The sequence below is a fragment of the Phyllobates terribilis genome, unplaced genomic scaffold, assembly GCF_046119375.1.
Source record: "Phyllobates terribilis strain yellow unplaced genomic scaffold, ASM4611937v1 Scaffold_7__3_contigs__length_470593459, whole genome shotgun sequence".
Classification (NCBI taxonomy): Eukaryota; Metazoa; Chordata; class Amphibia; order Anura; family Dendrobatidae; genus Phyllobates; species Phyllobates terribilis.
The window spans coordinates 256,128,270-256,154,982 of record NW_027362767.1 but is presented as its reverse complement, the minus strand read 5'-3'; the positions used below and the strand labels follow the sequence as shown (position 1 = coordinate 256,154,982).

General features: G+C 45.7%; 1 protein-coding gene across 1 annotated transcript; it reads right to left on the bottom strand.

The window, feature by feature from the left end:
• Window positions 1-26,447, bottom strand: LOC141154441 (ficolin-1-A-like). Its single transcript, XM_073640368.1, has 10 exons — window positions 26,233-26,447; window positions 25,949-26,062; window positions 25,637-25,681; window positions 25,055-25,108; window positions 24,936-24,971; window positions 24,357-24,380; window positions 3,230-3,354; window positions 2,286-2,415; window positions 789-923; window positions 1-631 (listed from the first exon to the last, which is right to left on the bottom strand). The coding sequence occupies exons 1-10, from the start codon at window positions 26,306-26,308 to the stop codon at window positions 369-371; spliced, it is 1,002 nt and encodes a 333-aa protein (XP_073496469.1). The 5' UTR covers window positions 26,309-26,447; the 3' UTR covers window positions 1-368.
• Window positions 26,448-26,713: the final 266 nt, after the last annotated feature.

The following is a 26,713-nucleotide window of genomic DNA, read 5'->3' as shown; positions in this document are numbered from 1 at the left end:
TACCCGTTTGTTCTTTTTTATTTTGTTACAAATAATGACAATAGACAAGTCACATAAGATACAATCATCGTATATCATTGGAATAGAAACACCCAAGTCTTTCCAAGCCCATACATCCCCTTAAATACTCTGCATTATATCTACACAATATGTATTTTAATCATTAGAAATAATGGTTTTAATATTAAAATCCTTATGTGACCACAGTTTAGTTTCCTTATCACGGCTGTATCACCCGGACCTCCCCCCATCCTACTGAACCGAGCTTAGATCTCCATTGGGTTCTATGGTAGAATTAGGAGGGGTCAGACTGTCCAGTTATAATGGGGACTGGCCTTCCATTTGTCTCCTTTCTCACATGGTCTCCTTCATGATTCTTTACTCATATCTTGCCGAAACTTCATTTCTGAAAACTTAAGTGAGTACTCAATTTTCTTAAAGGTTGACCAAGCGATACCTCCCTTTATATTGTGCTCCCCTCGTAGATACTCCCCATTCAGGGAGGAATCAAAGCAAGCTGTATGCCACCAGGGAGCAGAATAAAATTCGGCACAATTGACTCGTTTACTGGAGTCATTATCATTGTCGATGGTTGAAAACTTTCGGTTTTTGTGCAAGGACAGAGAATCACCTGTGAAGACATCGAAAAATAAAGGACAGATTAATGGTTTTAGTTATTTACTATGGAGCAGAGGAGCATTGGGATTCGTCCTCTCTCCTTTTCATATTGTGACTTTTCAAATATCTTGATTTCTGGATTATCAGATGCCGGAGTAAAAGAATATTACCTGCAGTTCCTTCAGTGTAATTCCCCAAATATAAAGGATATTTATCTGATTCTCCTCCTAATTGGAAGCCGCTGTATGTGGCATAGACACGATTTTTATCGAAGTCTTCTAAGTCGACTCGGAGTTGGAAGTTACCTGTGAATTTCCACGTATTATGAAAGCATATCACTGTCACATAATGTCATGTCCCTGGCACGTGTCTTACATTGAGTAATGGGGGTGTCCAGGCATTGCCTTGCTTTTTTATTGAATGTGGTATTAGGTTCCCCTTTTAATTGGCAGCGGCATAGCATATTGGGGGGGGTCACAGCGGCAGGCACTAAAGTCTATAGGAATGCAAATTATTGCCCTCCCCTCCTCATTGTCAAATGAGCAGCATCAGCAAGTGCTGCTTTATTTTGGAAAGGCACAATGAGTGGCCACTGGCTGCTGCCTATGCACAGCAGTCAGGATGAGTTTGTCACCCGCTTCTGTGCTCTGCATTAGCACCTATCTACTGTAGATGGTTGAAGCGAATGAGCACTATATTGAATCATTTTATACTGTCTTCATTCATTACTACAAGCTGCTTTTACATGTTTGCACTGTTTCTAATCCAAACTAGGGTTAGCGCCAGATTTAGAAATAGGTTTGGAATAGAGCTAAGGTTAGGGCTATCTACATGGTTAGTGATAGGGTTAGGGTAATACATAGCACTACATGTAAGGGCTAGGGCTAGGTTTGGAATATGGCTAAGGTTTGTGGTAGGGTTAGGGCTATGTACATGGTTAGGCCACGGCCCCACTATCAGTATTTGGTCAGTATTCTGTCAGTATTTTTTCTCAGGAGTGGGAGCCAAAACCAGGAGTGGGTGATAAATGCAGAATTGGTGACTTGTTTCTATTACACCTTTTCTCTGATTGTTCCTCATCTGGTTTTGGCTCCCACTCCTGAGAAAAAATACTGACCAAATACTGATAGTGGGGCCGTGGCCTTAGCGATAGGATTAGGATAATGCATAGCACTACATGTAAGGACTAGGGCTAGGTTTGGAATAGAGCTAAGGTTTGGAGTAGGGATAGGGCTATGTACATGGTTAGTGATAGGGTTAGGGTAATACATAGCAATACATAAAGTGCCAACACTACATAGCAACATTGTGTTGGCACTTTATGGGAATGCTATATGCTTACTGTATGGTAGTTTTATTTAGGCACCACATAGAGCATTATTATGGCAGTATTATATTTTATCTCCCTGTCAAAAAATGGTTGTGTCCCACCCAGTAAACATTGCATTGTACACTGCATTATTCTGCCATTTCACACTATATACTGGTATTATTTGGACTCGATATGGATCTGTCTTGGAGCCGTTTTATGGCAGTGTTACTTTAATCTCACTTATCCTCCACACCTAGTTTCCAAAAATAAGATCTTTGAAGGTTTGTGGGTAGTATAACATAAAATATAAATCTTTATGCTTATATCCATACAATGATTATGAATGGAGCTGTACCTGTGGATGTCAATAAATGAATGTTATCGTTTCCCAGCCAAAATTCACTCCACTGATTCCCAAATCCTTTCTTATAGGAGTCCCAGTTTTTATTAAAATCGACAGAACCATCCCAGCGCCTCTGGAAGACCTGCAAAGATATGACGTGGATGAGATTCCTGGTAGAGATCCATGAGAGGGCATTTCATGTGGTAGAGAGGGTGTATGATGTGCTCCCCCTAGTCCTGGTTAGAAGGTACATTATAATCAGAAAGTAACCTATTGTTTCAAGCAGTTTTTATACTAAATGTATTTTTTTTTGTCTTTCTTATAAACTATCTACTGTATACTAAAAAAATAGCAATTTTTCAATTGGCCATTAGGCCGAATACAAGACTCGTACCTCCTGTTCTTCATGGACATTAGCAGCAAAACAGCAATAGACTGATTTGGATCCCACACATTTTATAGAAGTATTTATATAGAGGTGTTATCAGTCATTGTACAGGAGGAGGAGGAGGTGAGCTGTGACATCACCTATTGTGAATGGCGGATCCTGTGTTATCTCATGTATATAGAGGTGTTATTAGTCATTGTACAGGAGGAGGAGGTGGTGAGCTGTGACACCTATTGTAAATGGTGGATCCTGTTTTATCCACTGTATATAGAGGTGTAATCTCAGTCATTGTACAGGAGGAGGTGAGCTGTGGCATCACCTATTGTGTATGGTGAATATTCTATTATCTACTGATTATAGTGGTGTCACATTTCAATGTAATCCATTCTGTGATGATAATGAGACTACTGACATTTTTTTGGTATAGGGACGGATGTGTGGACTTTATAATGTAGTAATTTGGAAAATTAAAAAAACACATGGTCAAAAATATAAAAAAAATACATTTAACATAAAAACCTAATTTTTATGACACATTCCCTTTCCCTTTTTAGTGCCTCATACTTACAATCCATCCCCCACCATCAGTTTCCATATCACACATGACTCTCATTGGACTTCCATCTGGATATATGTAATACCACCCAGTAAGAGTCATTCCTAGATCTTGTAAGTCTCTACAGTTCCGTGGACCTAAAACAAAACAGAAATCATCTTTAAGTTTGACAGATTGATAATATTGATAATCAGTGACAAACCAGGGAAAACAATATTCAGTCTATCCAGTAAAGTTTTATTATTATTATTATTATTATTAAAGGGGTGGTCCGATGGTAAAGCATTTTTTTCTCTTTATTTAGTCCCATAATCTAAGCTATTTTCTAATATACTTGCTTTAAAATGTCCCTACCGTTCCCTAGCTACACTATCTAACTACTTTTGTATTTTTTTTAATCTACTTCCTGTTTGATGACGATTCATTTGAGTATCCCCAGCGCATGATGGGATACGCAAACAAAGCAGACATCAGAGCAGGGGGCAGAGGCTTTGGTCATTGTTACATCCCCTGCCCCTCCCTGAAACAAAGCATCATCAGGGGGAAGAGGCTGCGGTCACTGTCACAGCCCCTGCCCCTCCCTGAAACAAAGCATCATCAGGGGGAAGAGGCTGCGGTCACTGTCACATCCCCTGCCCCTCTCTGAAACAAAGCATCATCAGGGGGAAGAGGCTGCGGTCACTGTCACAGCCCCTGCCCCTCCCGAAACAAAACATCATCAGGGGTAAGAGGCTGCGGTCATTGTCACAGCCCCTGCCCCTCCCTGAAACAAAGCATCATCAGAGGGAAGAGGCTGCGGTCACTGTCACAGCCCCTGCCCCTCCCCGAAACAAAACATCATCAGGGGGAAGAGGCTGCGGTCATTGTCACAGCCCCTGCCCCTCCCTGAAACAAAGCATCATCAGGGGGAAGAGGCTGCGGTCACTGTCACAGCCCCTGCCCCTCCCTGAAACAAAGCATCATCAGGGGGAAGAGGCTGTGGTCACTGTCACATCCCCTGCCCCTCTCTGAAACAAAGCATCATCAGGGGGAAGAGGCTGCAGTCACTGTCACAGCCCCTGCCCCTCCCCGAAACAAAACATCATCAGGGGGAAGAGGCTGCGGTCATTGTCACAGCCCCTGCCCCTCCCTGAAACAAAACATCATCAGGGGGAAGAGGCTGCGGTCACTGTCACAGCCACTGCCCCTCCCCGAAACAAAACATCATTAGGGGGAAGAGGCTGCGGTCACTGTCACAGCTCCTGCCCCTCCCTGAAACAAAGCATCATCAGGGGGAAGAGGCTGCGGTCACTGTCACAGCCCCTACCTCCTCCCTGAAACAAAGCATCATCAGGGGGAAGAGGCTGCGGTCACTGTCACAGCCCCTGCCCCTCCCTGAAACAAAGCATCATCAGGGGGAAGAGGCTGCGGTCACTGTCACATCCCCTGCCCCTCTCTGAAACAAAGCATCATCAGGGGGAAGAGGCTGCGGTCACTGTCACAGCCCCTGCCCCTCCCCGAAACAAAGCATCATCAGGGGGAAGAGGCTGCGGTCACTGTCACAGCCCCTGCCCCTCCCCGAAACAAAACATCATCAGGTGGAAGAGGCTGCGGTCACTGTCACAGCTCCTGCCCCTCCCTGAAACAAAGCATCATCAGGGGGAAGAGGCTGCGGTCACTGTCGCAGCCCCTACCTCCTCCCTGAAATAAAGCATCATCAGGGGGAAGAGGCTGCGGTCACTGTCACAGCCCCTGCCCCTCCCCGAAACAAAACATCATCAGGTGGAAGAGGCTGCGGTCACTGTCACAGCTCCTGCCCCTCCCTGAAACAAAGCATCATCAGGGGGAAGAGGCTGCGGTCACTGTCACAGCCCCTACCTCCTCCCTGAAATAAAGCATCATAAGGGGGAAGAGGCTGCGGTCACTGTCACAGCCCCTGCCCCTCCCCGAAACAAAGCATCATCAGGGGGAAGAGGCTGCGGTCATTGTCACAGCCCCTGCCCCTCCCCGAAACAAAACATCATCAGGTGGAAGAGGCTGCAGTCACTGTCACAGCTCCTGCCCCTCCCTGAAACAAAGCATCATCAGGGGGAAGAGGCTGCGGTCACTGTCACAGCCCCTACCTCCTCCCTGAAATAAAGCATCATCAGGGGGAAGAGGCTGCGGTCACTGTCACAGCCCTTACCTCCTCCCTGAAATAAAGCATCATCAGGGGGAGAGTCTGCGGTCACTGTCACAGCGCCTGCCCCCTCCCTGAAACAAAGCATCATCAAGGGGAAGAGGCTGCGGTCATTGTTACAACCCCTACTCCCTCTCTGAAATGAAGCATCATCAGGGGGAAGAGGCTGCGGTCACTGTCACAGCCCCTGCCCCTCCCTGAAGCAAAGCATCATCAGGGGGAAGAGGCTGCGGTCACTGTCCAATCCCCTGCCCCTCTCTGAAACAAAGCATCATCAGGGAGAAGAGGCTGCGGTCACTGTCACAGCCCCTGCCCCTCCCCGAAACAAAGCATCATCAGGGGGAAGAGGCTGCGGTCACTGTCACAGCCCCTGCCCCTCCCCGAAACAAAACATCATCAGGTGGAAGAGGCTGCGGTTACTGTCACAGCTCCTGCCCCTCCCTGAAACAAAGCATCATCAGGGGGAAGAGGCTGCGGTCACTGTCGCAGCCCCTACCTCCTCCCTGAAATAAAGCATCATCAGGGGGAAGAGGCTGCGGTCACTGTCACAGCCCCTACCTCCTCCCTGAAATAAAGCATCATCAGGGGGAGAGTCTGCGGTCACTGTCACATCGCCTGCCCCCTCCCTGAAACAAAGCATCATCAGGGGGAAGAGGCTGCGGTCACTGTCACAGCCCCTGCCCCTCCCCGAAACAAAGCATCATCAGGGGGAAGAGGCTGCGGTCATTGTCACAGCCCTTGCCCCTCCCCGAAACAAAACATCATCAGGTGGAAGAGGCTGCGGTCACTGTCACAGCTCCTGCCCCTCCCTGAAACAAAGCATCATCAGGGGGAAGAGGCTGCGATCACTGTCACAGCCCCTACCTCCTCCCTGAAATAAAGCATCATCAGGGGGAAGAGGCTGCGGTCACTGTCACAGCCCTTACCTCCTCCCTGAAATAAAGCATCATCAGGGGGAGAGTCTGCGGTTACTGTCACAGCGCCTGCCCCCTCCCTGAAACAAAGCATCATCAAGGGGAAGAGGCTGCGGTCATTGTTACAACCCCTACTCCCTCTCTGAAATGAAGCATCATCAGGGGGAGAGGCTGCGGTCACTGTCACAGGACCTACCCCCTCCCTGAAATGAAGCATCATCAGGGGGAAGAGGCTGTGGTCACTGTCACAGCCCCCTCCCTAAAACAAAGCGCCATCAGTGGCCCTCATTTTAGGAGCTGGTCCCTGCTCTGTCCCTGAGCGTTTCCTCCTTTGTGCAGTGTCTCCCCCAGCGCCATGTGCGTTGAGAGCAGCGACCGGTCTGTTGTCTGCTTAGTTGAATAATAATAAGCTGGTAGAGAGTCTGTAATAAATAAAAAAAGGAACAAAAAACAATTAAGTAGAGTGCCATTGGTATCAATGTTCAGTGAAAAGAGTAAAGATGTAGCTGACATAATTAAAAATCACTGGAGGATGTTACACAATTGTTTGCCTACTGTAATAGAATTCAAAACTCCACCTTTGTTCTCTTATAGAAGGAATAGGAGTACAGGAGATCGCCCCATACATTCAGATATTGGCCCTCTTAAAAAATCCACTCAACTGTATTTGACGGGAACCAAAAGAAAAGGACGCTATCCATGCTTGTTCTGCATAAATTGTTCTTTGATGTTAAAAGGACCCACTTTTGTTCATCCAAAAACACATACTAGCAATAATATTGACCTAATCCTATCATTTATACCACACGCCCCAGAAATTATCTCCAGAACTGGGGGTGTTCCAGAGTGCTAGGGTAAGGATGATGTATATGAACACTTTGGCCTCCCTAATACCATTGTAATCTAATAAAATGATTAGTGGCCCTGGGCTTATGCTCATGTTCCATGCAGAGCCTATAGATCTTTGTACTATACTAAAAGCAGAGTGTTTGCTAGAATAAGGAGTTTTCTCCTGTTTCCAAGATGGCGCCCGCAAGCAGGAATTTGCTACAATGCTCGGACATATTACAATGCTTTACCATTCAAAAATGGCAATCGCTAACAATAATGTGCTACCGTGCATGTGCGAACATGTTTTGACCCCGGTACACTGCCATTCGCTGTCTAACAGTGACGTGAGTAGACATGTGCAGCTGCACTACTTGGACACCGAGATCGGCGTGCTTGGTAATGACAGGACTGATTATGACAATATACATATGGGCGTGACATCTCTAATTATAAGTAACACATGAATCAATTATTATGTTAATCATGTATATCTGCATAATGAAGCAATGTATACCTACTGCATGACATTGTGCACTTTACATCACTTGCACCTTATCTTTGATGAATTGAATACTTGTATTTTTGCACAACTTATAATCTATTGTTTTTTTAACATTGTTTTGTAAATGATATGTAAATTGCACAATGATGTAATGTCCCTGTATACGTATACTTCCCATGTGCATCCATTTCCCACCTTGAAAATGGTTCATTGGAACTGAAACGTTGCCACATGGGCTGATTAATGCCCTCTTTAGTTTTTGGTAATATTGGAGTGCTGCCTGCTTTTTTCAACAATAGATAGATAGATAGATAGATAGATAGATAGATAGATGGATAGATAGATAGATAGATAAACAGCACTCTATTATGGCCAAGCTACATAAAGACAATAAAGGCTATAAGCCTTTTTATTGTCTTTATGCAGCTTGACCATAATGGAGTGCTGCTGCGCTTTCTTTTTATATATATTGTGCAGTTTCTGCAGCTAGCACCTGTTCACACTTAGGATGTACTGGTCAGTTTTCTTATTACATATTACTATAGGAGGTTGTAACTGCCTCCTGTCTGACCTTGCACTCCCCCCATTTCACCAGCAGGTGATGTATATTCTATTCTACCAGCCCATTTAAATTGTAGGTGTTTTAGCCCAGAATTGACATGTTCTGTCCAGAGTTATAGGCTTATAGCCCAAGAGAGGCATGTAGGCAGAGTAGTACCCATCAGACAGGAGGTCACCTTGCAGCGGTTGAAAGGCACACATGAATTGGCCAATTTATGCGCTAAGAACCTCCATTTGTTTGTAAGTAAAGCTTACTGAGTAATAACATAGTTTAGATCAAAAGTTTTTATTGTTTTGGCCATAATGGAGTGCTGCTGCGCTTTATTTTTATATAGATAGAGAGATGGATGGGTAGATAATAGATAGATTGATAGATATATTGATAGAGATGAGATGGATTGATAGATAATAGATAGATAGATATGAGATGGATAGCTGATAAATAGATAATATAGATAGAGATGAGATGGATATATAGATAGCTAGATAGATAATAGATTGATAGAGATGAGATGGATAGATAGATAGATGGCAAAATAAAGATGCAGCACTAGCAATATAGCAAAAAGCTACAGGTGGGTGCAAAGCCTCACAGGCAATACCAAACCTTGCAATAAGTCAAAGAAAGGGCCCCCTTTCCAAATGCACTATGTCTTATATACAGGACTAAGAGAGGTAACTGTTGATAAAAATGAGGAAATTATTCTTGCATCTTTTGATATTATATCATTATACACCTCAATAGATCATCAAAGAGGGTTGAAAGCAGTTAAAAGAAAATTGAGGGAAACTGAGTAGTCGTCTAATTGTAAGAAATTCATTCTTGATATGCTTGAATTGGTACTTAGAAATAATTACTTTTTATTTGGCGATAAATTTTATTTTCAAAAACGAGGTACCGTGATGGGGGCCAATATGGCTCCACCATATGCAAACCTCATAATATCACTGGAGGAGTACCTCGTCTGTGTGTCCCACCACTTCAGCAATGTGCTGAAGTGATGGAGATATATAGACAATGTCTTCCTCCTTTGGCGAAGTTCCACATCTCAATTATTGGAAAAGTTTCTTAATAATATGGATAGGGATATTAAATTTAGCCTTGTATACTCTATTACAGAGATTCAATTCTTCGATGTACTAGTACAACGTGATGGTGAAGGTTTTTCCACAAAGTTGTATACAAAAGTTACAGATAGGAACAATTTATTAAAGTTTGAAAGTTATCAACATCCTGGGAAGCTAGTGGAATCACTTCCCTATAGTCAGTTTCTTAGGTTAAAAAGAATAATTAGTGATGAGAATAATGTACAAGTAGCTTATGATGATTTGACAAACAAATTTAAGAATAGAAATTATCCACAGGGAGTTTTAAAGAAATGTGAAGATAGAGCTAAATTACTCGATATGAATAGTTTGCTCAATAAAAAATGTACTGTTAAAGAGCATGCAAGCAGGATCCCTATGGTGTCTACATATAGCAAGGAGAGCAATGCTATAGCAGGGATTATTAAAAAACATCAGACAATGTTGGGGAGATGTTTGCCAGGAGTTGAGGAAAGGAATTTAACCCCCCTCTCTTTTCATACAGACGTGTGAAAAATTTAAAGGATAAAATAATTCGCTCAGATATTGGGTCATTAAAAAATAGAACCTGGAGCACATTAACTGGAAGAAAGTGCACAGAGTGTTTCCCTTGCTTGAGTTGCATAAATTGTAGTAATATGAATAAAGGAGAGAATTTTAAACATGCCACTACCGGTAGAATATATCACATAAAGAGTTATATGACGGGTGACACAGATCATGGCATCTATGTTTTGTAATGTCCTTACAAATTAATATATGTTTGCGAAACAACATGGGACCTAAAAACAAGGTTAAATCACCATCACTATACAATACGAAAGAAAAAAATGGATCTTCCAGTATCTAAACATTTCACAGAATTGGGCCATAAGGAAAAAGACCTGAAATTCAGCATAATAGATCATGTACCACCTCTTAGGAGGGGAGGGAATAGAGAGAAAGCACTCAAAAAGAAAGAACTGGAATGGATTTATAGATTAGAATCTTTGAAACCTAATGGACTTAACGTTGATTTTAAGCTACATACACTTATTTGATGGGACTCCTATGTATGGATAATTTCTTCTATGCAGTATTGTGTATTTTAATGTTTTTAATTGGTGTTTTCTCTTTTTTCACAGAAGTGCACTATTGAATAATAGATTCTTGAGCTTGACTCACTCCACCACTTGTAATATTGTGATGATATCGTGTGCAGTACCATTTTTTGCATAATCATTATGTTTTTTGTTAAATATATATCTAAATCTAAGTATTAATTGAGAGGTAAGATTTTACACTGACCATTATATGGATAGTGTTTACATGTAAAATCCTGTAATGTCCCCTTTAAGACATTCTTTTTGAATATACAGGGATACAATTGGATTATGCATATTCTTTTTAATGGATAGATAAATTAATCTTATACTGCTATTGATAACTGATGGATAAAAAATAATTAATTTGCATCTATGGTGTTTGCGCAATGCCTGGCAGAATATGCCCTTTGTTGTAATGGCACCTGTTTATCATAATAGGACATAGAGCATGCGAAAGTCCTGATAACAGGTTGGTCTTCAATATCATGGCGGTTTGCCAGCGCGCATGCGCAGTTGATAGGATTCAGTTGTTCTATAGCTGTATGATTCTCATACTCAAGCGCATGCGCAGTTTGATTTCCAGAACGCCGAAAATGGCGTGGATCATATGACAGTACTCATTATGGTGGGGTCAGTCATTAGCAATATTATAATAATATATGGATTGCTCATGGTATATATGAATTGCACATGAACCACACATGGTATATATGAATTACACATGATATGATTATGCCCTATTAATGTCTATTGTAAATATAAGTGTGGCACCCCAGGGGTCTGGTTTTCCACAGTAATGTAATGTTATGTCTGAGAGCAGGTGGGAGGTCCTTTGGTCAGGGATCCTGTGCATGCCACACCTCCTGCCCAGTCTTGGGAGGGGAAGAACTTCCCCTGTAAAAACCCGGGGCTGAGGCAGGGTGAGTCAGACAAGGAGAGTGGAGACAAGAAGCAGCATAGGAAACAGGAGAGTTCCAAGGAGTCAGGGGCTGGCAGCTGCAGCGCTCGCCCTGACTAAGAAGATTCTTTACCGGACCCGGAGTCCGAGGCTGTGGGGACTAACTTCTACCCAGCAGCAGAATCCGTCAGGCAGGGGATTTCAGGTCCTCTGGCCCAGAAGCCCGAAGGCACGGTCACACGCGTGGGACCAGCACCGCCATCGTGGAGCGGAAGCCATTAGAAGGCCCCGAGTCACCGGCCATACGGGTGAGCACCACACGGTACACTCAGGGACGTGGGCTACTTACATCAGCTTCTAGCAAGGTAGCCAGAAGAGTACAGTCAGTTTGTGAGGCCTACAACTACGCCTGGCCAGGGGAGATCCCATCTGCTCAAAGACTGACCAGGCCCCGTTTGCTAGCAAGTACTCCGGGAGGGTCTATCGTTGTTACCAGTAAAGACCCTGAACTACACCGTACCGTCTCTGAGTGGTTCCTGCTACCCCCATCATCCACGTCGGCTGCCCTGAGGCCATACCCCTCCCGTTGGGGGTTATACTATCACGCTGCACAATCCTACCACCGGCCTCAGCGGTCTGCCCTGCAGCAGCAGCTCCTTAGCTGTACTCAACGGGTGGCGTAGTCATCAACTATTTACTACTAATAGACTGCCGTCTAGTTTGACTCCCTGGGCACGGACCGGGTCACCGCCACGAGATTACAACCCTCCACTGATCCGGCTCCGGGTAGGCTCCCGCATGCGCAACGCAGCGCGACACAGGCCCAGGGGCGCGTCAACTTTGGCGTAGTCGGCAGGATTTCGTGCCCGCAACCACCGGGTACTGCGTGCCTGAAAAGCAAAGACTGTTCAAACTTACCAGTGGTGAAGATTCCCGCTATCCGTGGAGGTTTCCCGCCATCCGGCGCCATCTTCTACCTTCTTCCCGCCATCGGTGAAGTTTCCCGCCATCCGGCGCCATCTTCGGCCTTCTTCCCGCCATCCGTGGAGTTTTCCCGCCGTTGGACGCCATCTTGGGGACGCCGCGCGGGAAGAAGAGGGGCGTGGACTCCGAAAGCGCGCGAGAACTGAAGCCCCGCCTCACGTCCGGACGTTGCGTAAGGTCCTGGAAGGAGCCCAGCAGACGCCGACGTCACAGGAGCGCGACGGAAGGTCCTCAACCCTGACGATCCACTGCGGAGCCGCGGCCTACGGAAGAGGATCATCGCAAGGTAGGCCACGGTCCACTAGGGGGGAGGAAGATGTCGGATACGGAAGAGAGCTTCACTGCCCCAACCCCCGCCAGCGCTACCGCTGCTGCAGTTATGCCCTTCACCATGCCCTATATCCCGGGAGCAGCTTGGCTACCCCAGTACTCAGGGGAGTCACATACCCTGCATGACTTTAGAGAAAAGCTGGATAGCCTCTTCCAGGTGTACCCCCTCACAGAAGAGCAAAAAGTGAGCATCCTGGTGGCCCAACTAACCGGGGCAGCCAAAAGGGAAGTAAAATCCTGGCCACCTGGGAGGAAGACTGTCGCAGGGATACTAACCCGGCTGAAGGACACCTTTGATACCCGCACCTCAGCCGAGATTAAGCTTAGATTCTACGGGTGCAAGCAGCGAGCGCATGAGAGTATAAGGGACTATGCACTAAACCTACAAGAGGCCCTGAGGGCCATAAAGCAGACCGACCCTGATGGGGTGGGAAACGAGGACAGGCTGTTGACTGAACAATTTATAGAGGGTTTATATTGCAATGCCCACCGAACCCAGTTGCGGGCAATGGCCTTACAGGATCCCCATCTGGACTTTGCACAGTTCAAGGACAGAGCCATCCGGGTGCTCCGAGAACCGGCACCAGGTGGCGTTGTGACCCACAGACGCCCCACTACCACTTACTACCAGGAGGCGGCGCCCTTGTCAGCAGGGCCTGTGGGAGCTGATGCGCAGGCTTTGGACAATGACCCGGCTCCAGACCTACACCATCAGGTCCAAGAGCTAGCTAAGAGCGTTGCTGCGCTAACCCGAACTGTGCAGTCTTTACAGGTTTCCACCCCAGGGAAGATCCAGCTGGCATCCGGACCGGAGGACATCCCGTGGCGTCGACCAAGGAGGACCCCACCGGCCAGAGGAAGACCCAGTGACCGATACAGCGAGGACGGACGACCCATCTGCCGCCGCTGCAATCAACCCGGACATATGGAAAGGTACTGTTCTTTAAACGGGCACAACCTGGGGTAGAGGGCCAACCCCCAGGAAAAAGATCACCAGGCCCATCGAACTGGCGCGACAGATATGTGGGAGGACGTCCAGTCTTGCCTGTGGTACTGGATGGCATTCCCATGAGTGCCCTACTGGATACCGGGTCACAGGTCACCACCATCCCGTACGTGCTCTTCAAGCAGTACTGGAATGACTCGGATATTACCCACTACCCTGACGACGACTTGAGTATCATCGCCAGCAATGGCCAGCCCGTGCCACAGATCGGATTTAAGGAGGTGGCCCTCAAATTCGGTAGAGTCGAACTGGCCGCACAGGGACTGATCATTGTAGATATTGATAAACATGAGAGTCACCCAAAAATAACTCTAGGAACTAACGTAATTGAAAATTGTCTTGCAGAGGTGATTTTCCTTTTACAGCAGGTTGCCAAGAACGCCAGCTCCGGCGAGCAGCGGGTGCTCCAGAAAGAGATCCGGGCACTGATGCAACGGCAACAAGTGGAACTCTCCGGCGGTGAGATTGGTAGCGTAAGAATGTGTGACCCTTTTCCTATTGCCATGCCCCCAAAAAGTGAAATGATGATTTGGTGCCGGGCAGCTATTGGTCTGAGAGGAAGAGATTACCAGGCAATGGTAGAACCAGTTTACTCAGACAGTAGGCCCACCATTTTGACAGCACGGGGGGTGGTCAATGTACGCCATGGGAGGGTGCCCATTCGCATAATAAATATCGGGGAGAGGGAAGTGTACCTGCCCCGGTATGCCACGCTAGCCAAATTATATACCACTAATCAAAATTCTATACAATCTGTGGAACCCTTGCCTCCATCTCACCCGGAGGAAGGTAACGGCTCTAAGAAAGACATGGAGGACTGGTGTCAGCAACTACATTTGGGTACTGATTCCACTCCCTCACATCAGAAACAAGGAGTCTATCGGGTGGTTCAAGAGTATGAGAGAGTGTTTAGTAAATACCCGTTAGACTTCGGGCGAGTCAAGGGGGTAGAACACCGCATCCCCACGGGAGATCATCCTCCCATAAAAGAGAGGTATCGACCCGTACCCCCTGCACATTACCAACACGCCAAGGGGATGCTTAGAGACATGAAGGAGGCTGGGGTAATCCGGGATAGCTGTAGCCCCTGGGCAGCCCCACTAGTTTTAGTCAAAAAGAAAGACAACACCATGAGGATGTGTGTAGATTACCGGAAAATCAACCGTATCACACACAAGGATGCGTACCCCTTACCAAGGATAGAGGAGTCATTGGCTGCTTTAAGATCTGCTAACTTCTTCTCTACCTTGGATCTCACTAGCGGGTACTGGCAGGTTCCTGTAGCAGAGGCGGACCGGGAGAAGACCGCATTCACCACCCCGATGGGACTTAGTGAGTTCACCTGCATGCCGTTCGGACTCTGCAACGCCCCAGGAACCTTCCAACGATTAATGGAGTGCTGTCTGGGCCACAGAAACTTCGAGACGGTCCTGTTGTACCTGGACGATGTCATCGTATACTCCAAAACTTATGAGGACCACCTGAAACACCTGGCGGAGGTGTTCGAAGCTCTGGCGAGTTACGGCCTAAAGGTGAAACCCTCCAAGTGTCACCTCCTGAAACCAAAGGTGCAATACCTGGGACACGTGGTGAGCGCTGACGGAGTGGCTCCCGACCCCGATAAGATCACCGCAATTAAGGGATGGCCAAGCCCCTCCAGCGTAAAAGAAGTGCGGCAGTTCCTAGGGTTGGTAGGCTACTACCGAAGGTTTATTCCCGGTTTCACCAAAAAGGCAGCGCCTATGCAGGACCTCCTGATAGGCCAGTCCCGGAAGGCCAAGAACCAGAAGCCGCCCTTCAAATGGGAAGAGCTAGAAGAAGAGTCCTTCCGCCAGCTGAAGATGGCCCTCACGGGGGATGAAATCTTGGCGTACCCAGACTATAGCCAGCCCTTCATCCTCTACACCGACGCCAGTAACATCGGGCTAGGAGCCGTACTATCCCAGATTCAGCAGGGGAGAGAACGAGTGATCTCCTATGCCAGCCGAAAACTGCGACCCACCGAAAGGAACCCCGAGAATTACAGCTCATTTAAGCTAGAGTTCCTGGCCGTGGTATGGGCAGTCACCGAGCGCTTTAGGCATTACCTCGCTTCTTCCTGGTTCACCGTATACACGGATAACAACCCGTTGATACACCTGGACACGGCAAGACTCGGTGCCCTGGAGCAGAGGTGGATGGCCCGTCTGTCCAACTACGAGTTCACAATCAAATACCGGGCAGGACGCTCCAATACTAACGCGGATGCCCTGTCCAGGATGCCCAACCTGCCGGACGAAGGAGAAGATCCGGAGGGACTGGAAGAAGTTGAACTCCCTGCGTTCCACCGTCATGGGACTATCCAGTATTCCCACCGGGTAAGGGGTAAACAGGCTGCTACGTTGAACCCCTTACCCCACTACAACTGGGCGGAAACGCAAGACAGCGACCCTGCCGTCCGACTGGTGAAGGAGATGCTGACTCGGCCGGAGGCTCGACTTGAACCAGACGCTCCAGAGGAAGCCAAACAACTATGGGCGGAGAAGAGTCGACTATTCCTTTACAAGGGGAAGTTGTGCCGCAGAATGGTCAACTCCCGGACGCATGAACTACTCTGGCAAGTAGTGGTGCCACGAAGAGACGCAGCCATGGTGATGGAGGCATACCACGACGGAGCTGGACACTTCGGGTGGAAAAAGCTGGAGTTCCTGCTGCGCGAGCGGTTCCACTGGGTAGGCATGAGGGGAACCATCGAGAAGTGGTGCAGAGACTGTGGCCCGTGCAATCTGAGAAGGAAGGACCGGGCCAGCCAGAAGACTCCCCTGCAGTCCATCGTCACCCGGCAACCGTTGGAACTGGTAGCCTTGGATCATGTAAAACTGACCCCAAGCAGAAGTGGCTACGTCTACGCGTTAACCATCGTGGATCATTACTCCCGGTTCTTGGTTGTCGTCCCCGTCAAGGACTTAACGGCTCAAACAGCAGCTAGAGCCTTCCAGCAGCACTTCTGCCGTCCACACGGGTACCCGGACCAAGTGCTGACGGACCAGGGACCTGCCTTTGAAGCGGAGGTCTTCCAGGAATTCTGCAATCTGTATGGCTGCCGGAAGATAAGGACGACACCCTACCATCCGCAAACTAATGGACTTTGTGAAAAAATGAACCAGGTGGTAATGGATCTGCTAAAAACATTGCCCCTGGAAGAACGCAGTCTGTGGCCTGAGAAGTTGCCCGATCTGGTGGACCTATACAACCACATCCCGGTAGGTTCCACCAACTGTACCCCGGCTTACCTAATGAGGGCGAGACCTGGTAAGTTACCTGTTGACCTGGAAATGGGAGTCCTGACACCTGAGGACACTTCACCAGAAACAGACTGGGACACAGAGAGGCAGCAGCAGTACCGGAGAGTACAAGAGAGCGTGGAGCGAAGTCTCTGTCAGGCTAGGGAAAGACAAGAGAAGACTTACAACCAGTATGCTCCCGCTGTTCCCCTGGTACCCGGAGAGCAGGTCTTGAAGAGGAAAAGACGGCTCCACAAGTTGGATGACCAGTGGGAGGAGGACCCGTACACCGTACTGCCCTCAAGCCACGAGAACCCGAAGGTCTGTACCATCAGTAAAGACGGAGGGGAAACCACAGCCATTGTATCCCGGGACCACCTGAAGAAGTGTCCCGAACAACTGAGGAACCCTGAAGAGGAACAAGAAGACCATCGACCCGTGGAAGAAAGGGAAGATATGGTTAGTACCGTGCTCGGGGACTTCCCTCAGTCTTGGACTCAAGTCAATGGTGCAGTTGTGGTACCCGTACTCACCTTCCTCCAACCATCATCCCAAGAACCTACGGAGCAACGGGTAGAGCTGGAAGAACAGCCGGTCCAGGAGGCAGAAGACTCCACACAAGCAGAACAGGAGAATCAACCCTCTGCTTATAGTGAGCCTGCCGTACCCCTAGTGAGACAAAGAGCCGGTAGACAGCTGCCCAGTTTACCCTTGACAGCTCCTACACCCTGTAGTTCAGGGCCAGACAGTCAGCTCCGTAGGTCCACTCGGGCCACTAGAGGCCAGTTACCCGCACGCTGGAGAATTTAAAGTGTATAAATTGTTTTATTTATGTTTTTCTGTGTATTGTTGCTTGTGAATAATTTTGTGTTTCCAGTTGTTTTTAGGAAACCTTGGTGGATTTACCGGGAATCCTTGTATATAGTTGGAGCGTAACCCAGGATGGACTAGAGACTGTTAAGGACTCGGGGTAGGACAGACCCCTACCTGGTTACGTCTCCCTGTGTTGGTGAAATGGACACCTTTGCTTTTCTTCAAAGACTGCACCCGGTTGCGGACACGCCGCAACCATCTTATGTGTTTTTCTTATTGTGTTGTTATTGTTATACTTTGTTATGTTTTTCTAAATGTGTTTAGTCCCGGAGTACTAAATTTCACTAGGGGGGAATGTGGCACCCCAGGGGTCTGGTTTTCCACAGTAATGTAATGTTATGTCTGAGAGCAGGTGGGAGGTCCTTTGGTCAGGGATCCTGTGCATGCCACACCTCCTGCCCAGTCTTGGGAGGGGAAGAACTTCCCCTGTAAAAACTCGGGGCTGAGGCAGGGTGAGTCAGACAAGGAGAGTGGAGACAAGAAGCAGCATAGGAAACAGGAGAGTTCCAAGGAGTCAGGGGCTGGCAGCTGCAGCGCTCGCCCTGACTAAGAAGATTCTTTACCGGACCCGGAGTCCGAGGCTGTGGGGACTAATTTCTACCCAGCAGCAGAATCCGTCAGGCAGGGGATTTCAGGTCCTCTGGCCAAGAAGCCCGAAGGCACGGTCACACGCGTGGGACCAGCACCGCCATCGTGGAGCGGAAGCCATTAGAAGGCCCCGAGTCACCGGCCATACGGGTGAGCACCACACGGTACACTCAGGGACGTGGGCTACTTACATCAGCTTCTAGCAAGGTAGCCAGAAGAGTACAGTCAGTTTGTGAGGCCTACAACTACGCCTGGCCAGGGGAGATCCCATCTGCTCAAAGACTGACCAGGCCCCGTTTGCTAGCAAGTACTCCGGGAGGGTCTATCGTTGTTACCAGTAAAGACCCTGAACTACACCGTACCGTCTCTGAGTGGTTCCTGCTACCCCCATCATCCACGTCGGCTGCCCTGAGGCCATACCCCTCCCGTTGGGGGTTATACTATCACGCTGCACAATCCTACCACCGGCCTCAGCGGTCTGCCCTGCAGCAGCAGCTCCTTAGCTGTACTCAACGGGTGGCGTAGTCATCAACTATTTACTACTAATAGACTGCCGTCTAGTTTGACTCCCTGGGCACGGACCGGGTCACCGCCACGAGATTACAACCCTCCACTGATCCGGCTCCGGGTAGGCTCCCGCATGCGCAACGCAGCGCGACACAGGCCCAGGGGCGCGTCATAAGCACTTATAAAATTGATGAAATTATGTTTATGCAATTGAGAATAATGTCACATATGCACTGCATACTGTGCACTTTATATTTATGCATGAATATTCTGTATGAGTTTTAATGTTAATTATTATGTAATTGGAACACCTTTATATATGTCTGTATCACTCTATCACATTGCTTGAAAAAGTCCCTCACTAGGGATGAAACGTTGCCATCCTTGACATGATGGGTCAATAAAAGCACATTGAATTGATATCCTTGGAGTGCTGCCTCTATTTTTCTTGGTCTAGATAGATACAGATGAGATGGATAGAGATATATAGATAGATAGCTATGAGATGGATAGATAGATAGAGATGAGATGGATAGAGATATATAGATACATAGCTATGAGATGGATAGATAGATAGAGATGAGATGGATAGAGATATATAGATAGCTAGCTATGAGATGGATAGATAGATAGAGATGAGATGGATAGAGATATATAGATACATAGCTATGAGATGGATAGATAAAGATGAGATGGATGGATTGAAAGATGAATAGATAGACAGAGATGAGATGGATAGAGATATATAGATAGATAGCTATGAGATGGCTAGATAAAGATGAGATGGATAGAGATATATAGATAGATATGAGATGGATAAGATAGAGATGAGATGGATGGATAGAAAGATGAATAGCTATATAGATAGAGATGACATGGGTTGATGGATAGATAGATAGATAGATAGATAGATAGATAGAGATGAGATAGATAGAGATGAGATGGATGGATAGAAAGATGAATAGATAGATAGATGGATTGATTGAGATAAGATGAAATGAATAGAGATATATAGATAGATAGATAGATAGATATGAGATGGATGGATAGATAGATAGATAGAAATGAGATGGATAGAGAGGTAGAGGAGATAGAGAAGTAGCAGGCTGGCTACTTTCCCAAAACTGAAACCAAGGACTCATAACCCCGATACACAAAAACGGGGACAAGTACGACCCAGCAAACTATCGAGGAATATGTCTCAGCAGTAGCCTGGGGAAACTTCAACTGTGTCCTGAATAAGAGGACCCTTCCTCACCCAACACAATGTCCTCAGCATAATTCAAGCAGGCTTCATGCCAAACCACCGCACCACCGACCACATCTACACCCTGCACAGCCTCATCAAGAACCATGTTCACAACACAAAGCATGGAAGGATCTATGTCTGCTTTGTGGGCTTCAAGAAGGCATTCGACACAGTGTGGCATTCCTAAAACTGCTGGGGAGTGGAATAGGAGGCAAAACATATGATGTAATCCGAAGCTCCTACACTGAGGACAGCTGCAACGTGAGGGTAACTGGAAGAAGGACGGCCTATTTCCAACAGAGCCAAGGAGTGCAACAGGGCTGCAGCCTCAGTCCAACGCTCTTCAAGATTTACATCAATTAGCTGGCGGTGGCTCTGGAGTCCTCCTCAGCACCAGGACTCACCCTCCATGACACAGAGGTGAAATTTCTGCTGTATGCTGATGACCTCTGCTGCTATCACCAAGTGAGAAAGGACTTCAGGATAACCTGAAAATCCTAGAGACCTTCAGCACCACATGGGCACTGCCAATCAACCGGAAGAAAACTAGTGTCATGGTGTTCCAGAAAAGAAAGCAGAAACCGGCAGGCCATCCCCTCTCATAATAGACAGCTGTCGACTTACGGAAACCAACAGGTACACCTACCTGGGCCTAGAACTCAGCCAATCAGGGAGCTTTAAGCAAGCCATACAGTTGCTGAAAGACAAGGCGTGCAAAGCCTTCTATGCCATCAGAAGACGTCTGTACCATCTCAATTCACCTGTAACAGTCTGGTTAAAAGTCTTTGATACCATCATTGTCCCAATCCTTCTGTACAGCAGTGAAGTCTGGGGTCCAGTCTCCCAGTCTCATTCCCAAACTGGTCAAAGTGGGACGCTGGACCAACAGAAATATTCCACCTAGAGTTCTGCAAACACCTCCTCCAAGTCCATCGGAGCACATAAAACAGCGCCTGCCGAGTACAGCTGGACAGATTCTCGCTACACCTTGTGATCCAGAAGAAGGTGCTATCATTCAAGGCTCATCTACAAAGTAGTGGTCCCATTTCATACCATCACAAAGCCTCGCTACACCAGGAAGCCCTAGGAGAGCAAAGCCCCCCAACACAAATCACCCTAAACCAGCCTGACCAAGCCACCAACATGTATGGCCTGAGAAAAGGCAAAATCCGGAAGTTGGTACACAAAGGCAAAGAGGAATATCTCACCGTCTGGAGGAACAACATTAACAAATCACAGAAACTGATGATATACCAGAACCTACAGATGGAATACAAACTGGCCCCCTACAGTGGGTACGGAAAGTATTCAGACCCCTTTAACTGTTTCACTCTTTGTTTCATTGCAGCCATTTGGTAAATTCTAAAAAGTTCATTTTTTTTCTCATTACAGTACACTCTGCACCCCATCTAGACTGAAAAAAAAAACAAAAATGTAAACATTTTTGCAAATTTATTAAAAAAGAAAAAATGAAATATCACATGGTCATAAGTATTCAGACTCTTTGCTCAGACACTCATATTTATGTCACATGCTGTCCATTTCCTTGTGATCCTCCTTGAGATGTTTCTACTCCTTCATTGGCGTCCAGCTGTGTTTAATTAAACTGATAGGACTTGATTTGGAAAGGCACACACCTATCTATATAAGACCTCACAGCTCACAGTGCATGTCACACCAAATGAGAATCATGAGCTCAAAGGAACTGCCCAAGGAGCTTAGAGACAGAATTGTGGCAAGGCACAGATCTGGCCAAGGTTACAAAAGAATTTCTGCATTACTTAAGGTTCCTAAGAGCACAGTGGCCTCCATAATCCTTAAATGGAAGAAGTTTGGGACCACCAGACCAGTCTTCCTAGACCTGGCCGTCCAGCCAAACTGAGCAATTGTGGGAGAAGAGCCTTGGTGAGAGAGGTAAAGAAGAACCCCAAGATCACTGTGGCTGAGCTCCAGAGATGCAGTAGGGAGATGGGAGAAAGTTCCACAAAGTCAACTATCACTACATCCCTCCACCAGTCGGGCCTTTATGGCAGCGTGGCCCAATGAAAGCCTCTCCTCAGTGCAAGACATATGAAAGCCCGCATAGAGTTTGCTCAAAAACACATGAAGGACTCCCAGACTATGAGAAATAAGATTCTCTGGTCTGATGAGACGAAGATAGAACTTTTTGGTGATAATTCTAAGCGGTATGTGTGGAGAAAACCAGGCACTGCTCATCACCTGCTCAATACAATCCCAACAGTGAAACGTGGTAGTGGCAGCATCATGTTATGGGGTGTTTTTCAGCTGCAGGGACAGGACGACTGGTTGCAATTGAAGGAAACATGAATGCGGCCAAGTACAGAGATATCCTGGATGAAAACCTCTTCTAGAGTGCTCTGGACCTCAGACTTGGCCGAAGGTTCACCTTCCAACAAGACAATGACCCTAAGCACACAGCTAAAATAACAAAGGAGTGGCTTCAGAACAACTCTGTGACCATTCTTGATTGGCCCAGCCAGAGCCCTGACCTAAACCCAATTGAGCATCTCTGGAGAGACCTGAAAATGGTTGTCCACCAACGTTCACCATCCAACCTGACGGAACTGGAGAGGATCTGCAAGGAAAAATGGCAGAGGATCCCCAAATCCAGGTGTGAAAAACTTGTTGCATCATTCACAAGAAGACTCATGGCTGTACTAGCTCAAAAGGGTTCTTCTACTTAATACTGAGCAAAGGGTCTGAATACTTATGACCATGTGATATTTCAGTTTTTCTTTTTTAATAAATTTGCAAAAAATTCTACATTTCTGTTTTTTTCAGTCAAGATGGGGTGCAGAGTGTACTTTAATAAGAAAAAAAATGAACTTTTTAGAATTTACCAAATGGCTGCAATGAAACAAAGAGTGAAAAATTTAAAGGGGTCTGAATACTTTCCGTACCCACTGTATCTAGTGAAACTCGCAAACCCCAAAGAGCGACAGATCCTGAGCCGGTACAGACTGAGAGCCCACAGCCTACTCATCGAATTGGCGTCGACAGAACTACATGCCGCGAGAGCGCAGATTCTGCCAGCAGTGTACCCAGGAGGCCGTGGAGGATGAGACCCACTTCTTGATGAGGTGCCCAAAATACTCCACAGTGAGGGACACTCACTTCATGAGACTGTCCGGTCTCCTCCCAGACTTCACCTCCATGGAGGAGGAACAGAAACTGCCTATATTACTGGGGGAAGAGGAAAGTGCTGCGGTCATAGCAGCGCAATATGTCAGTGCCTGCCACAGACTAAGAGGAGCCTGATACAGTATGTCATGGACCCAGATACCCCACCCTGGATGTGTCCCTCCCTATCCCTATCCCCCCCCCATTATTTTACCACTTGCTTTGGCAATGCTAACATGTACCATGTGCTTAGTCATGTCAATAAAGCCATTTTGATTTGATTTGATTTAATATATAGACAGATAGAGATGAGATGGATGGATAGAAAGATATATAGAGATGAGATGGAAAGAGGTATATAGATATGATAGATAGATAGATAGATAGATAGATAGATATGATAGATAGATAGATAGATAGATAGATAGATAGATAGATTGAGATGAGATGGATATATAGATAGATAGATAGATAGATAGATAGATAGAGGGATATATAGATAGATAGATAGATAGATTGAGATGAGATGGATATATAGATAGATAGATAGATAGATTGAGATGAGATGGATATATAGATAGATAGATAGATAGATATGGTGTAGATAGATAGATAGATAGATAGATATGGTGTAGATAGATAGATAGATAGATAGATAGATATGGTGTAGATAGATAGATAGATAGATATGGTGTAGATAGATAGATAGATATGGGATAGATAGATATGGTGTAGATAGATAGATAGATAGATTGAGATGAGATGGATATATAGATAGATAGATAGATAGATAGATAGATATATAGATAGATAGATAGATAGATTGAGATGAGATGGATATATAGATAGATAGATAGATTGAGATGAGATGGATATATAGATAGATAGATAGATTGAGATGAGATGGATATATAGATAGATAGATAGATAGATAGAGGGATATATAGATATGAAATAGATAGATACAAATAGTAAGGAACAAAACGTTGCCACTGCTACAATGACTGTGTGTCAATAAACCACCAGATTTCTTATTGAAGATTGGAGTGCTGCCTTTTTCTTCATCGATAGATAGAGATGAGATGGATGGAAAGATGAATAGATATGAGATAGATAGAGGGATATATAGATATGAGATAGATACATAGATTCTTTAAATTTACCTTCTGTGGGGTCTCCTCTTTCTCCTGTTATGGGCAGATAAGAAATACAGCAGTAAATATGTGTTGGGTAAAATGTCACAATAGATGAACCCTGCACATAAAGTCAGGTATTATATTTATGATATACAGTAATGGTCAAAAGTGTCGGCAGACTCGGCACCCTTGAAATTGTTCCAGAAAATGAAGTATTTCTCCCAGAAAATTATTACAATTACACATGTTTTGTTATTCACATGTTTATTTCCTTTGTGTGTATTGGAACAACACAAAAGCAGAGAATAAAAGGCAAATTAGACAAAGTGGCAGCAATGAGTCCGGATCTAAATCCCATTGATCACCTGTGGAAAATTGCTGTTGGGAGAAGGTGCATTCCAAAAATTTTGTCTGGCCCATTTTTGGGGTTTTGTGTGAAATTATGTACAATTTGCCTTTTTTTCAGTTATTTTTGTGTTGTTCCAATACACACAAAGGAGATAAACATGATTGTAATAATTTTCTGGGAGAAATACTTCATTTATTGTTACAATTTCAAGGGTGCCAACATTTTCGGCCATGACTGTATGATACTCAATATCTTACCTTTGGGCCCCTGAGGCTCATCTTTTCCTTTTTCTCCTATTAAGAAACAAATCATATTTATGGTAATCACAATAGTAAAAAAATTATAAAAAAATATTTATTTATCTGGTAGACATTACCAGGTGCTCCAGAAAAGCCGGCTTCGCCAGGACTTCCAGCTAAACCAACATCTCCTAAAAAAATGAAAAGCTGTGGACACCATTCATTCGACATAATGAGAAAATGATAAGTGGGGAGAACTCTGTGAAGTCGATGCTCCCTAACAAAATCAGGATGCCATCATTCCCTAGACCTCAGCAGTCTAGAAAGCCCACACCTAACACCCTGACCCTATAATCCGCACCTTTGCCAGCATATCCATCGACTCCCCATATCACTTCAGTTGGGTAATCTGTGCCTGGGATGTTAAGTCTATGTCCAAAAGCCTGGCATTTGGTTCTTCAATATACGAGTAGGTCCTTGTTCTGCTTGATAGAATACATGTAGAACCTTTTTTCCTTAATCATTGTATCACGTTGACTACCAACTATTTTACATCCTTTCTCCCAATCAGATGTGCCAAGGAGAACACTGAAGGCTCCTTTTCTCAGAACCGACATCTTTAGTGATAAATACCCTTCATTGAACTGTGATTATCCCAAATGGAGAATCTCACCTCTTGTGGTGAATGGTAGATGATTCTAATCCTAAGCGTCACTTACCTGTTATACCTGGGGGACCCATTGCTCCTGGACTTCCTGCATCACCTGTGATAAATAAAATGGACAAGATAATTTCATTTAAACCCAGGACTTCAAGGGTGTGGGGTAACAATCCCTACCATTGGACCACCATGTTACTTTTGCTTGGTGAAGAGTGTGTAACCTCTTTGAGAAGACCATTAATTTCCTGATATCCTAATGTACATATAGTCGACCCAATACAGAAAAAGACCATTTTCACTGAAGTGTTGGTCTCATGTACTCCTCATTTATATCTGGTGTATAGAAGTAAAACTTTTCTAACAAGAGTACCTAATGGTCCGCGCACTCCCGATGCTCCATCTGGTCCTGGTTCCCCATCAATGCCCTGACATCCATGCAGGAGGTCCAGGCTACTTTTCCATCTGTCTGCGATAGCTGGAACATCTGGTCCAAAAAAACAACCAAAATAAAACAAAGGAAGCATTGTAAATCATTATTTTCTCAGTCTGACAACCTCTGGTTTTGGAAGTAAAATAATGAGTGGTTGTCACAGCTCCGACCCCTTTATTATAATCACAGATTAATATAAGAATCAGAAGGTGAAATGAGCTGACCTGAACATGGGATTTCTGTAGAGTACACAGCGGACCAGAGGAGAGAATAAAGTGCGATCCCGACAGACGTCCTCATGATGGCTGCTGGTCTCTTACGGTCCGCCAACTGAGCTTTGTCCTATTACTCAAAACAGACCGGAGGCACGATGTGATTGCGAGGTCATACACCTCAGTGTAATATTTGCTGTATGACAGAACCAAAGCGTCTAGTAAGTGACCATTTAAAGGTAACTCCACCCAAAATAAATATTTCCCCATTTCATTTCATTGTAACTCCTTGTTTGTTTAGTAGAGATGAGAGAATCAATTCTAAGCCTTGGGATTCCAAATAGTTTTTTATTAATACTAACGCGTTTCTGCGCCACACCAGCTCCTTTCTCAAGGTATAAAACCAAGTGTCATTCCTAGAACTTGTAAAAGCTTTGACTAGACCAATTTTCTATTAGTCTTATGTTTCCTTAAAGTGTCAGTCTGATTTAGT